The 15,363-nt window shown below is 37.2% G+C and overlaps 1 protein-coding gene across 1 annotated transcript in view; it reads left to right on the top strand.

Annotated features, from left to right (window-relative positions):
- The window catches only part of adgra1 (adhesion G protein-coupled receptor A1), a 426,613-nt gene that overhangs the window by 74,697 nt on the left and 336,553 nt on the right, over positions 1-15,363 (top strand). Inside the window, exon 6 of the mRNA XM_018095935.2 lies at positions 3,528-3,691. Within this exon, the coding sequence (XP_017951424.2) occupies positions 3,528-3,691 (164 nt within the window). The remainder of the gene's footprint in view (positions 1-3,527; positions 3,692-15,363) is intronic.

Here is a 15,363-nt window from a genome sequence, read left to right as displayed (position 1 = left end):
AGGGCAGCCTTTGCTATTTCAAGCCTCGGCTTGGCAGGAAAAGCTCTACCACCAAAGAAAGGGTTTTCTTGCTAATAATACTGGAGCATCACATAATGGGGCTCATTTACTAAAATCCAATGTTTTTGGGGCTTAAAACACGATATGGTAAAAATCTGGAGTAACCACAATAATTTTTGAAGTTCTAAAATGTCACGAAAATGTTTTTAACGTTTGTCCGAAAATGTCACAATTGCCTTCTGAAAGTCATGATAACAAAAAGTTTGTGAAGCCACAAAAACCTTTCATGCTTTGAAGCCTTCCATGTTTTGCTTTGGAAGCCTTCCATAGGACTCAATGGTTCTCAACAGATCAAATATGGTGAAAAGTCTAGAGGAAAGTGTTACCAAAGCCTTAAAGAATTCTTAAATGTTTGTAGTCTTTAACAAAAATTTAACAAAAACCATGAAAAAGTCACGGAATTTTAACAAACTTTTCACATACATACTGAAATGTTAGAAAACAGTTAAAAAAATACGAAATTATCTCAAAATTGTTTAGTAAATGGGCCCCTAAATCATTTGTACATGGTGCTTGTATGGGTAGCACTATTTAGCATGTCCTTCCAACTCATTCTGGTTACACTGAGCTCCTTAGACTAGTTAAGGTTCTGTCTGCTTTTTAGAGGAGTTATTACTCTCACACAAAATTGGGGGAACTGGTTCTTAAACAGTTTGATAAAACATATTCACAAGGACAATGGTGATACTGGTGCCACGGTGGATTCTCCAGTATCAAATACAGATACACACTACTTCTTATTTACATTCATGAGCAGAGAAAACATCACTGTAAGGATGAGAAGGGCTAAAAGGAGCTGAAAAGCCCTTCACAATGCCTTAAAACCAAAAATACTTTAACCCTCACTTTGTTGATCACGGGCTCTCCCCTACAGTGGATCTACAGATGAAGCCACTTGGATTTAAATGAATCTTAACTGAGATAAACTGAAGAAACTGTGTTATCTTAAGTCATGTAAACTCATTTAGCACATTTAACCTTACAAAGAGCACCATTGTTTACATAAGTCAACTCTTAAATTAGATGCAAATTCCTGTGTTAAATGAGATAAGTGAGTTAAATGAGTTTAGTTATTCTGTGTTAAACAAACAAACAAAAGAGGCTTCATCTTACATAGTTACATAGGGTTGAAAAAAGACCAGTGTCCATCAAGTTCAACCCATCCAAGTAAACCCAGCACACCCAACCCACACCTACCAATCTATACACTCACATACATAAACTATAAATACAACCACTAGTACTAACTGTAGATATTAGTATCACAATAGCCTTGGATATTCTGATTGATCAAGAACTCATCCAGGCCCCTCTTAAAGGCATTAACAGAATCTGCCATTACCACATCACTAGGAAGGGCATTCCCCAACCTCACTGCCCTCACCGTGATAAACCACCTACGCTGCTTCAAATGGAAGCTCCTTTCCTCTAATCTAAAGGGGTGACCTCTGGTGCGTTGATTGTTTTTATGGGAAAAAAGAACATCCCCCAACTGCCTATAATCCCCTCTAATGTACTTGTACAGAGTAATCATGTCCCCTCGCAAGCACCTCTTTTCCAGAGAAAACAACCCCAACCTCGATAGTCTCACCTCATAGCTTAAATCTTCCATCCCCTTAACCAGTTTAGTTGCACGTCTCTGCACTTTCTCCAGCTCATTAATATCCTTCTTAAGGACTGGAGCCCAAAACTGCACTGCATACTCAAGGTGAGGCCTTACCAGGGACCTATAAAGGGGCAAAATTATGTTCTCATCCCTTGAGTCAATGCCCTTTTTTATACAAGACAGCACTTTATTTGCTTTAGTAGCCACAGAATGACACTGCCTGGCATTAGACAACTTGTTATCAACAAAAACCCCTAGATCCTTCTCCATTAAGGAAACCCCCAACACACTACCATTCAGTAGATAGTTTGCGTTTATATTATTTCTACCAAAGTGCATAACTTTGCACTTATCAACATTGAACCTCATTTTCCAGTCTGCTGCCCAGTTTTCTAATTTTGTCAAATCTCTCTGCAAAGCGGCAGCATCCTGCATGGAACTTATAGTTTTGCACAATTTAGTGTCATCAGCAAAAATAGAAACAGTACTGTCTATGCCCACCTCCAGGTCATTAATAAACAAGTTAAAAAGCAAAGGCCCAAGGACTGACCCCTGCGGTACTCCACTAACCACACTGGTCCAATTAGAAAATGTTCCATTTACAACCACTCTTTGTACTCTATCCTTCAGCCAGTTCTCTATCCAATTACAAATATTATGTTCTAGGCCAATATTCCTCAATTTGATTATTAACCTTCTGTGAGGTACTGTATCAAACGCTTTAGCAAAGTCCAAGTAGATGACTGTATATCCTTGCGTCCCTATGCTGGCGAGACACACCAAGGTTACTAATCAGCTTTACTTCCTGATGGAGCTTTACACTGCTCATGATGTAATCTTATCTAGGTCATTTATTCTACAATCCACTTTACTCCCTAGTGGAGCTTTACACTGCTCATGATGTAATCCTATCTAGGTCATTTATTCTACAATCCACTTTACTCCCTGGTGGAGCTTTACACTGCTCATGATGTAATCCTATCTAGGTCATTTATTCTACAATCCACTTTACTCCCTGGTGGAGCTTTACACTGCTCATGATGTAATCCTATCTAGGTCATTTATTCTACAATCCACTTTACTCCCTAGTGGAGCTTTACACTGCTCATGATGTAATCCTATCTAGGTCATTTATTCTACAATCCACTTTACTTCCTGGTGGAGCTTTACACTTCTCATGATGTAATCCTATCTAGGTCATTTATTCTACAATCCACTTTACTCCCTGGTGGAGCTTTACACTGCTCATGATGTAATCCTATCTAGGTCATTTATTCTACAATCCACTTTACTCCCTGGTGGAGCTTTACACTGCTCATGATGTAATCCTATCTAGGTCATTTATTCTACACTCCCATAGATCGTATGTGTAGAATTGGTACACCTAGGATCTAACCCTCCCCTTATAAATCATCATTCACATGTTTTTTTCTGACTTTTACTGAGACCTTTTTCTTATCCAAGGGCTCACTGTGCAAAAGGGCCTTCTATCTACCACCAGTTGTTTTTTCCTGTCCTCCCTTAGGGGTGCCCAAAAGAATGAGCATGACTAACCCTTCTTTCTATTAAAAGGGGGTCAGCTGAGACTTTTGTTGCAAGAGAAGTTTCTCGCCCACCTACAAAAGGTTTCTAACTCACCTTCAGGGCATGGTATTACGTGGTACAACTCTATCTCTCCCATCTGTGCCTATATAATACCAGGCTTCTGGTGTGTTGTAGACCCAAGGTTATTTTTATTTGCAAAAAATCTAAGAACATGGGACCCCATTGCTGTAAGGCAGCAGTGGATTATTGATACTCTCAATCCATCTTCTCATAATTTACATTTTTAATTGTTAATAGCGCCTATTTCTATTAATAGGTTTTTCAGAGCTGAATCCCTTATATGTGACTGTAATCTTAAGTGGATTTTGCAATGGTCAGCAACTGCTTCTGTCCGTATTGGTGAAGAAACCACTTGTGAGCACCCAAGTCGTGTGCGAGGACTCATATTTGATACCCTAAAAGAGGATCAGCTAACCTGTGGTGAGTTACTAAAAGGGACAGGTGTTCATAACAATTGGTATAAATATGGTTGACCTGTAGCCTACACTTGAAGGCAGATGATATTAAAAAATCAATAGGATGCTGAATATTTGGCTTAGTGAGAAAGAAATACATCCACAGAACAACATCAGAACTGAACATTGATTGGGTCTTTGCTCAATGGTAGAGGCAATATAGATAGAATAAAAAGGAAATAAAGGAGATAAAAGTCATAGAATGCTTATAGAGAAAAGGGGATAGTAGGAGACTAAGAGGCAAGGAGTAAAGTCCAAGAACTAAATATAAGAGTTCACATTAAAAAAAACATTAATTTGAAAGCAGGAAAAAGATAGAGTGTTATGGATAGGATGATGAGTAGAATTTCAATGTATAGGTAAGCCTTCATCTTACCTCTTGACCGGTTTCACCCTTCTTGGGGCTCATCAGTGTAGTGCAGGGTTTTCTGATCAGCTTAGGTAGAGCCAGGAGTGGGGATTCAAGAACAAGTCAAAAGGGAGGAAGAGACCGCCTCATACGTATGCAAATAGACCAAAGGGATTCTGGGAACAAATTCCTTAGGGCTCCTAAAATAATTAAATAATATATATACATTTTACCAACAATGATATTTTAAATTAGATCTATAACCTCTACTTAAACTTCTTAAGCTATGTGGGTATGGTCTTCTTGATAAAACATCTATGTGCTTATGTTCCTGATGGCATCTTTGGCTCTAGTTTGTGTGCCCAGAGAGAAACTCTGATGTATGTTTGCCTTTTTATTTCAAGTATTGTCACCAGGACTAGCCCACCAGGATACCAGTAGAACTTCCGGTGGGCCCAGGTGTCACTGGGCCCTCTTACTTCTAATTATTTAGCCTATTTCATTGTCATTCCCTATTTCTGTATTTCTATTAGGAATAGATCTAATAGGCGTGTACCCAATCTAAAATTCAGCTTGGGATTTGGCTGAATGGCAATACTTTAAAGCTCTGGACATTTTTTTGTCCTCACTTGACAGATTTTTATCTTTCTCATAACTGTAAATTGAAAATTAGCTTTCAAATTCTGAATTTTCCTGATGTTTTTGATGAAAAAGTATGGCTTCAGTGCAACCCAATAATAAGCATAATATTACAGGTATGGGACCCTTTATCCAGAATGCTTGGGACCTGGGGTTTTCTGGATAAGGGGTCTTTCTGTAATTCGGATCTACTACCTTCGGATCTGCAAAAAAAATATTTAAACTGTAATTAAACCCAATAGGATGGTTTTGGCTCCAATAATAATTAATTATATCAAAATTGGGATCAAGTACAGGTACTGTTTTATTATTACAGAGAAAAGGAAATAATTTCCAAAATTGGAATTATGTGCTTATAACGGAGTGTATGGGAGATGTCCTTTCTGTAATTTGGAGCTTTCTGGATAATGGGTTTCCAGATAAGGATAATGTGTTACAATGTTAAATATATGAACTGTAATCCTATTTTATTGTTCATGAAAAATGGTAAATGGCTGATGTTTATTATTATTATTATTATTATTATCAATATCAATAATCATAATAACAATAATAACAATAATAATAATAATAATAATAATAATAATAATAATAATAATAATAATAATAATAATAATAATAATAATAATAATAATAATAATAATAATACTAATAATAATAAAACATATTCACAAAATCCCTGTTGCATTGCAGCCACAATTGACCAAGACATTTCTGTGATAGTAATTCTGCAGTAATAACAAAAGGCATAATATTAGGTCTAAAAACATTGACTAAAAAAATAAATTTGCATCTTAACTTGTCCCAGCTTAATGTTACCTCATAATGATACTCCTTATAATCAAGCCAATAATATGCCAGAAAGGAAAAATCACTAGTGATGAGCAATTTTTTTTCGCCAGGCACGGATTCACAGCGAATTTGCAGGAAAATTTGTCACGCGTCAAATTGGGCGCAGCCGTGTCAAAAAGGATGCGGTCACATCAAAAAAATAGACGCGGATGACAAAAAAAATTGTGCAACAAATGCGTTTCGCAAATTTTCTTGCCGTTTCACAAATTTTATGGCGAAGAGAAACAGAACAGATTCGCTCATCACTAATAATCATTTAATACCAATACTGTGACCTTACTTACACAATGCAAGGATGTTACCAAGCCATGTAAGATCTACAGAAATAAATAAAAAAAAAGGTACAAAGCAATTTCTGACTTGAATTCCAACATTCCCTATTTAGACTAGGTCATTATAGATTATTAACGTTTAAACTCAGAATGCTGTATTTTTATATGGCAGTGATTCAAAGTATTTGGTTGTTTTCCTGAAATAAACAGGATTCTTGATCTTGGGCCATCACGTATTATGAAGGCCAAAGCTCATTACAACGTATAAGTATTGTATGCCAGCATTTGTGGCTTCCTCAGTTTGAAATCAGAATTCCAAAGTACTGGGAATTGTTGCTAAAGTTCAGGGCTCTTTTAGTGGAATAAAAATGACATTTTTCCATTAATCTTATTCCAAGCAGCTTATTTCTATATATTTATTAATGCTCGATTATTGCTCTACTGACAAATGCAATTTTAGTTTAATATTAAACGATTGATCAACAATTATAATACAAATAAAAATCTGATATCACAATCATTTCTTTATTTTTAATTAAGTCAAAAACTTGCAGAAGAGTATTTATCAATTGGTGAACTCTAAATTTTCTCCCATTGATAAATATGCTTCTAAACATCCCATAGGAATGAATAGAACATGGGTGAGTTTTTATGTATTAAGCTCTATACTTACAGTATTAAGTATTATTTTATATATTAAGCTCTTAAGTATTATTTTATGTAGAAAGCTCTATATTTAGTGATGAGTAAATCTGTCCCGTTTTATTTCACCGAAAAATTAGCGAAATGACAGAAAAATTATTTAAACGGCAAAAAATTAGCGAAACATGTCTGTCATATGACTTTTTTGTTGACTACAACTTTTTGTTGACACGGCAGCATGCATTTTGACTCAACCGCATGCATTTTAACGCGACCGCACCCATTTTGACCTGACCATGCCCATTTTTATGCATAGCACCCATTTTGACACGACTGCATCCATTTAGACGTGTCTGTGCCTATTTTGACATGACTGCACCCATTTTTACATGACCGTGCCCATCTTGACTCAACTGCTCCCATTTTGATGCGACCACGTCAATTAAGACGTGACTATTTTGATGCGACCGCGCCCAGTTTGATGCAACCATACCTATTTTGACATGCCTGCAACTTATTTTTTCGCTGCAAATTCTCATAGAATTTTGCAAAACAATTTGCAATGGCAAAATGCGGAAATTCGCTGCAAATCCATGCCTGGCGAAAAAATTCGCTCATCGCTACTTATATTTTGATAAATCATCTCCTTAGTGACGGCCTGACAACTATTGACCAAAAGACTCTTTGCAATACTCACAGTCAATTTTATGTGGCATGTTCAAAAGTTGGAACTGGAAATTATTTTTATATGTTTGCCTCTAATTCACAGACTAATTATCATATCTGTACTTTATTTGAAAAATGTAAATTACCCAGGCAACGCCTAAGCTAATTAACTCTAAAAATATAGTTCTAAGGGATTAAAAAAAATCATGAATTCTGTGATTTTTTAAAAATTTTGATTTCGAATTCGAATGTTTGCTTATTTACTAAAAAATTTTAATATAAAAAACTTGATTGATTTAAACTGTAAAAAAAAAAAAAAACCTCAAATGCATCAAATTCTAATGCTTCTCATAATTTTCAATAGGTCTACAAACTCTCAAAAAAATATTGAAAAACTCCAAAAACTTGAATTGAAAAACAAAATCGATTGCATTTTTGCCCAGCACACCTCCCATTGACTTTTACATTAATTTGTGATAATAAATATTGAACATATTCGAATTTGGGAGTTTTTGAACCAAAAATTTGAAAATTGCGAAAAAATCTGAATTTAAATCCATGTTATACTTCAGTTTAATTACATTTTTTGTAGATGGATATTATAATGGCATAAGTTAAAAACAAAAAAAACAAACAATCTTCTAATACAGCTCTGGAAGGTCCATAGTTTGAAGCCATGAACTAAGTTGCTTTTAACTTTTACATATAGATACTGTAGGTATTGGACTTATCCTGACATTCAAAATCTTCCGTTTTAGCAGAATTCTGCAGCTTTATTTCTTCATTAGAATGCAGCACTAATCTCCAACTGATCAGTAGTAGCATAGAAATGTTTTAGCTCAATTTTTACTTTTAAAGAAGAACGTGCTAGTACATGAAATTCAGAACTAGGAAGCTTCCAAAGCTGATTTGCAGTATTAAATGTCATCTCATGGAATGCAGATGTAGGAATACAAAATCATTTTTGTTAAAGAAGGAAAGTCATCTTGGCATTTTGCTGCCAATAGATTCGCCACATTAGTGCCGCCTAGAACAATATATTTATTCTGCAGAAAGCTTTATCATACCTGTTTAAAGAGCCCTAGAAGCTTTCTCTGTTTAAGATTGCAGCTGCCATTTTAGCTTGGTCTTTGTAGCTTCCTACTGTAGCTCTAGTCATTATATCTCACATCACACATGTCTAAGGGTGGGGGGAGTGAGTTTTAGGAATTCTTATGGGTGGAGGGAGCAGGAGAAGGGAGAGAGGAGAGACTCTGGACCCAGGAATGAAAGATTTTTCTGAGAGAGGAAGTCAGACACTGGAACATCATGTTTACAAAAAAGGAGACAAGAAATCCTGTGTTTCTTTTGATAGAGGACTCGGTGCAACTTTTCTCTAAGTATGTACGGCTGTATTTACATAGACCTTTCTGATAAAGCTTACTTAGTTTTTACCTTTCCTACTCATTTAATTGAATGCTATCATCCTGAGAGTGTTTTGTATTTTGCAGAGCGGCATGCTGCTAACTATGGTAGTCAAAAAAGAGATTTTCACAAAAAAGATAGTTTTGGATTCAAGTTAAAAATCATATACTGTTTGAAACAACCTCTAAAATGAGAAACAGATGTTGCACAGCCATATATATTAATGCATTTCTTATGCTCAGTTTATTACATCATTCTTTAGGGATTAAGGAACTCAAAAGAAGACTTTCTAACAATTATTTGGGTTCAGCCAAATAAAAGATTTGCAGCTCTGAAAGTTCTCAGTGTTAAGGATAACAAAATAAAGGGCAAATATTTCCCATACTAGAACTGGCCATTTGAGTGCAGACATGGGGATAAACGTCCAAGATTATGAAGGATAAAGCAGCATCTTGGTTATCAGGTTTCTGAAGGTATTATTACCAGTATTCTTACACATGAAGCCATTTACAATATATCAATAAAACATGAGTTAAACCCAATAGGATTGTTTTGCATCCAATAAGGATTAATTATATCTTAGTTGGGATCAAGTACAAGGTACTGTTTTATTATTACAGAGAAAAGGGAATCATTTAACCATGAAATAAACCCAATAGGGCTGTTCTGCCCCCAATAAGGGGTAATTATATCTTAGTTGGGATCAAGTACAGGTACTGTTTTATTATTACAGAGAAAAGGGAATCATTTAACCATTAAATAAACCCAATAGGGCTGTTCTGCCCCCAATAAGGGGTAATTATATCTTAGTTGGGATCAAGTACAAGTACTGTTTTATTATTACAGAGAAAAGGGAATCATTTAACCATTAAATAAACCCAATAGGGCTGTTCTGCCCCCAATAAGGGGTAATTATATCTTAGTTGGGATCAAGTACAGGTACTGTTTTATTATTACAGAGAAAAGGGGATCATTTAACCATTAAATAAACCCAATAGGTCTGTTCTGCCCCCAATAAGGGGTAATTATATCTTAGTTGGGATCAAGTACAGGTACTGTTTTATTATTACAGAGAAAAGGGAATCATTTAACCATTAAATAAACCCAATAGGGCTGTTCTGCCCCAATAAGGGGTAATTATATCTTAGTTGGGATCAAGTACAGGTATTGTTTTATTATTACAGAGAAAATGGGATAATTTAACCATGAAATAAACCCAATAGGGCTGTTCTGCCCCCAATAAGTATTAATTATATCTTAGTTGGGATCAAGTACAGGTACTGTTTTATTATTACAGAGAAAAGGGGATCATTTAACCATTAAATAAACCCAATAGGGCTGTTCTGCCCCCAATAAGGATTAATTATATCTTAGCTGGGATCATGTACAGGTACTGTTTTATTATTACAGAGAAAAGGGGATCATTTAACCATTAAATAAACCCAATAGGGCTGTTCTGCCCCAATAAGGGGTAATTATATCTTAGTTGGGATCAAGTACAGGTACTGTTTTATTATTACAGAGAAAAGGGGATCATTTAACCATGAAATAAACCCAATAGGGCTGTTCTGCCCCCAATAAGGATTAATTATATCTAAGCTGGGATCAATTACAAGGTACTGTTTTATTTCTACAGAGAAAAAAGAAATCAGTTTTAAAATTCTGAATTATTTGATTATAATGGAGTCTATGGGACATGGGCTTTCCGTAATTCGGAGCTTTCTGGATAATGGGTTTCCGGATAAGGGATCCCATACTTGTACTACTAGTGATGAGCGAATTTTTTTGCCAGGCATGGATTCGCAGTGAATTTCCGCATTTCGCCATTGGCCAATTGTTTTGCGAAACTTCAGTGAAAATTAGTCGTGGAAAAATGTGTCGCACTGAATTTTTTTTCGTTGCGTGTTGGGTGTGGTCGCGTCAAAAAAGGCACGGTCGCGTCAAAAAAACTGCGGGCGACAAAAAAAATTACCTGCGGGTGACAAAAAAAAAAGTTGCGCAACAAATGCGTTTCATGCGTTTTGCAAATTTTATGGCGAAGTGAAACGGGACAGATTCGCTCATCACTAGTTACAACTTTTATAGTGATATAGAAAAAGTCTTTATCAAAATTTTAAGCCACCATTAATATTCATTGCATCCATTTAAATGCTATGTATGATCCATCTGGGTGTTAGAGCTCAATACTGCCGCATAGCTTTAACATCTCACAGCACAGAAATCGGAATGAATCTGCTTTGATATTTGTATCAGTATTTTAAACACTTGCCAGACAGCCAAGAAAGTGTTAAAAATGCACCAAAAAAAATGTTTAACTTCTATGAATCCCTTTGGATTCTCAGTTTGTAAAATCAGCCCCTGGCCCTTTAGTTTGGGCTAAAGTTCTGTGCTCAGCAGCTCTCCGTGTTCCTCTGCAGTTCCTTGGAATATATCATCTTTGTTTATTCTGTGCATATTTATGGCTGTTATTTTAGTGTATTTCCATGTAAAACAATATCCAGGTTCCGATTACAAAGATATTTTTGCAAATCCCCATGCTTGTTTCAGTATTCTACGCGTTTCTTTTTGAAAAAGTTAAATAAATTCAAGGGCAACATAGTTGTTATACTTAACATCCCGTTTGTCTCTGAAGCCATTAAAATTGATTTGGCTTTGAGATCTACAGTTTTGCTTGTAATGGTAAAAACAATGGAATTCTGTGCTTGGTTGAAATAGCTTGTAATCCAACACATATAACAAGTAATGCACAGTAGGTGTCTGAAAAAGAGTACAAAGTATTAAAGAGAAGAATTTAGCAAAATATATTTGTTAATATAGGAAAATACAGGTATGGGATTCCTTATCTGGAAACCCGTTATCCAGAAAGTTCCAAATTATGGAATCGCCACCTCCCATAGACTCCATTGTAAGCAAATAATCTATTTTTTGAAAATTATTTCCTTTCTCTCTGTAATAATAAAACAGTACCTTGTACAGGTATGGGATCCCTTATCTGGAAACCTGTTATCCAGAAAGCTCCGAATTACAGAAAGCCGGTCTCCCATAGACTCCATTTTATTTAAATAATTCAGAATTTTAAAACTGATTTTCCTTTTCTCTGTAATAATAAAACAGTACCTGTACTTGATCCCAACTAAGATATAATTACCCCTTATTGGGGGCAGAACAGCCCTATTGGGTTTATTTCATGGTTAAATGATTCCCTTTTCTCTGTAATAATAAAACAGTACCTGTACTTGATCCCAACTAACATATAATTACCCCTTATTGGGGGCAGAACAGTCCTATTGGGTTTATTTAATGGTTAAATGATTCCCTTTTCTCTGTAATAATAAAACAGTACCTGTACTTGATCCCAACTAAGATATAATTAATCCTCATTCGATGAAAAACAATCCTATTGGGTTTAATTAATGTTTTATTGATTTTTTAGTAGACTTAAGGTATGAAGATCCAAATTACGGAAAGACCCCTTATCCGGAATACCGGAGCATTCTGGATAACGGGTCCTATACATGTACTTGATCCCAGCTAAGATATAATTAAGCCTGTGTATTCAATAGTTAAATGATTTTTAGCAGACTTAAGGCATGGAGATCCAAATTACAGAAAGATCCCTTATCCGGAAAACCCCAGGTCCCAAGCATACTGGATAACAGGTCCCATACCAGTATTGGAATAACACTCTTTTTTTTAATAGTCGTTCCAAATTCTTTTAATTATTCCTGTTGCACAGTATTATTTTTATTTGTGGGTCTCTAACGTAAGAGAGAAAGAGAAATAATATGAGGATGTGAGAGAAAAGAGGAAAGGAATGTGTCTGTGTATGTGAGAGACAGAAGAACACAGAGAGAGTGTATAATGTTACAGTTATAACATACTCATGTATTACTAATAATAATGTAACCCCAAGAAAAATGTATATAAATATACAATGGGCTTCTCAGGCTGCTTGTGGTAAAATACAGTTTCCAGCAGGGTCAGATAGCTGGAGGCTGACACTTAGAAAACTTTCTCTGCAGAGTCCCACGGTCTTTATGAGAACTGGGTCAGCTGGCTAATTTCTACATGTAAGCACAGGCAGAGTTGGCTAATAAATATACTGCTTAATATATTGGTACCTAACGCTCACCTGTAAAAGTTTTGTTTACAGTTCACTGGTCATGTATTGCCCACTGCTCCAAGTTTTTCATTTTTTTTTAAATGGTCGGGCTGGGCTGGCAGGACACTGGGAAAACCTGGTGGGCCCTAGACTTCATGAGACTGGCCGACCCAGACCCGCTCCCTGTGTACGCTGCAATGCTTCCCCACCTGTTCCAGCTGCAAGTTAAGTAGGAAGAGGGGGAGGCAGATGCCAGGAGGGGCCCTAGTTGCAGCCGGGTGGGCCTTGGACACCCCAGTCTGATGCTGTTCTTGAATACTGAAATGACTTCCTTTGGCAGTGTGTTATTCAATGGGATGCGCTGGAATGATGCATCATTGAAATCAGCTATCTGTTGTCCCTGCTTTTCCACCCCACACATGACTACACAATTGGGAAGGCTGTAGTTGTTTATTAACGTTAGTACTTAACATAAATAGTGATGGGCGAAAAGTTTCGCCAGGCATGGATTCACGGCGAATTTCCGCGTTTCGCCATTGGCGGATTGTTTCTCGAAACGGATGAAAAATTTCGCCGCGGAAAAATTCGCCGGCGTCAAAAAAGAATAGTCGCGGGCGACAAAATAATAGCCACGCGACAAAATAGTAGCCACAGGAGACGAAACAATAGCCGCAGGCGACAAAATAATAGCCGCGCGACAGAACAATAGCCGCGGGCGACAGAACAATAGCCGCGCGATAAAATAATAGCCGCGGGCGACGAAACAATAGCCGTGCGACAAAATAATAGCCGCGGGCGACAAAATAATAGCCGCGCGACAAAATAATAGCCGCGGGCGATGAAACAATAGCCGCGCGACAAAATAATAGCCGCGAGCGATGGAACAATAGCCGCGCGACAAAATAATAGCCGTGGGCGACAATTTTTTTTGTTGCACGACATTTTCGCCGTTTCGCAAATTTTTCACCGTTTCGCGGATCTTTTGAAAGATTCGCAAATTTTTCGGTGAAGCGAAACGGAACAGATTCGCTCATCACTAAACATAAATGAATACATAACCAACCATAAAAGAACCACTTTGTACCACAAGATAAAACAGTAGTAAAACAATGGGGCCGATTCACTAAAGGTCAATAAAACGAGCGCTATTTATAGCATGTCACTAAAAGGACAGGCGTCATAATTAAGGTGCGATGTTCTTTGTGTTATTTAACTCGCGATGAGCGTTTTTCTTGCATTAATTCCAGCCGCGTACGTTATTTCCCACTGCACACGATATGTTTTGCAGCTTGCTTTATTTGCGCACGATTTTACGCACGTAATTATTACTTTCGGAAAACTACTGTTCTGAAAATGCCCATTTCCCTGCAAACTGGAGGCTGCATCACTCTGGGGCCAACACAGACTTGAATAAATCCCACTGCAAAGTCCATATTGTATGTATGTATGTATGTATGTATAACTTTATTTATAAAGCGCCACAAGGGTACGCAGCGCTGTACAGTCTTACAGAATACAAAATTACACACAGGGAGGACAAGTGTTATAATAAATAAATACAATAAATACATATATGTATATATATAAGTACCATGTGGTATGTGACACAGAAGGAAGGAGGTCCCTGCCCCGTAGAGCTTACAATCTAAGTGGTTGGGTAACATACAGGCACAAACTGGAAGGTAAGAGTGCACCAGGTATGGGCATTTGCCCTTAAGCGCAGGACTGGGCCAAAAGCTCACGAACTGTTCTTTTCTATAATTACCGCCTGCCCCAAGTAGGTGTTAATATTCGCACAGACTAATGCGATATTTAGCGATATTTAATACTTCATATGTGTTTTTTGAATCATGCGTTAGTATTATATCTATGCGAGAAGTAACGCAATGCGAGGTAAATAACGCATGTGAAATGACTTTGATGAATCGGTACTTATTTATCGCGTACTCTTTAACGCAAAAAAGCATGCGATAATCGTTATCGCACTTAAGTGAATCGGCCCCAATGTGTCTTATCCGGGCTCCCCAAGGCTGCCCCCATTCGTGCCCCACCCTGTACATGCGCGGGCATTTAAACTCCCATACGGAGCAGTGAGAAGAGGTCCCCATTGTTCCGTATGGGAGCTAAATTTAAAAATGTCGGTGCGGCGGGGCTGCATGCCACCCCTAAATTTGTGCCATCCTAGGCCTGGGCCTTTGGGGTCTGCAAACGATTGAAACTCCCCCTACCTGTGCCTACTCCTGGTTAAATTGAATATGCTCGGGTGCAGGCACATGTAGCCAAAATCCGCTGAAAATGCAAAGTCTCACGTTTTTTGTGCGGATATCGGCTACATGTACCTGCACGCGAGTGTGTTCAATTCATTCGGGTGCAGGCACAGGTAGGAGGGTAAGCTGAAAAATGTTTGCCGAAAATATGCGCCATACGCATTAGCATTACCCTAAGCAAACAGTACAGATACAGATCTTGTATCTAACTAGAAATAAATATGGGGTTTGAAGCCAAGAAGGACCAAGTCACATCACTGAAGATCTAGCCCTAAAATTCAAGACTACAACATTTGAATTTGAGTAATGATTGTCTCTAATATCTCACTGCCATGAAATCCTGCCTAGCTAACATTTGGGTTATGTCTGCAGGACTTTCTATCTACTCTCACTGGCTTTCCTATAATGCCAGACCAATCTGACTCCTTACAGTCTAACAATATA

This window comes from Xenopus tropicalis, chromosome 7 (assembly GCF_000004195.4).
Source record: "Xenopus tropicalis strain Nigerian chromosome 7, UCB_Xtro_10.0, whole genome shotgun sequence".
Classification (NCBI taxonomy): Eukaryota; Metazoa; Chordata; class Amphibia; order Anura; family Pipidae; genus Xenopus; species Xenopus tropicalis.
Note: the sequence above shows the minus strand (reverse complement) of the source record. Positions and strands in the feature narration are given on the sequence as shown.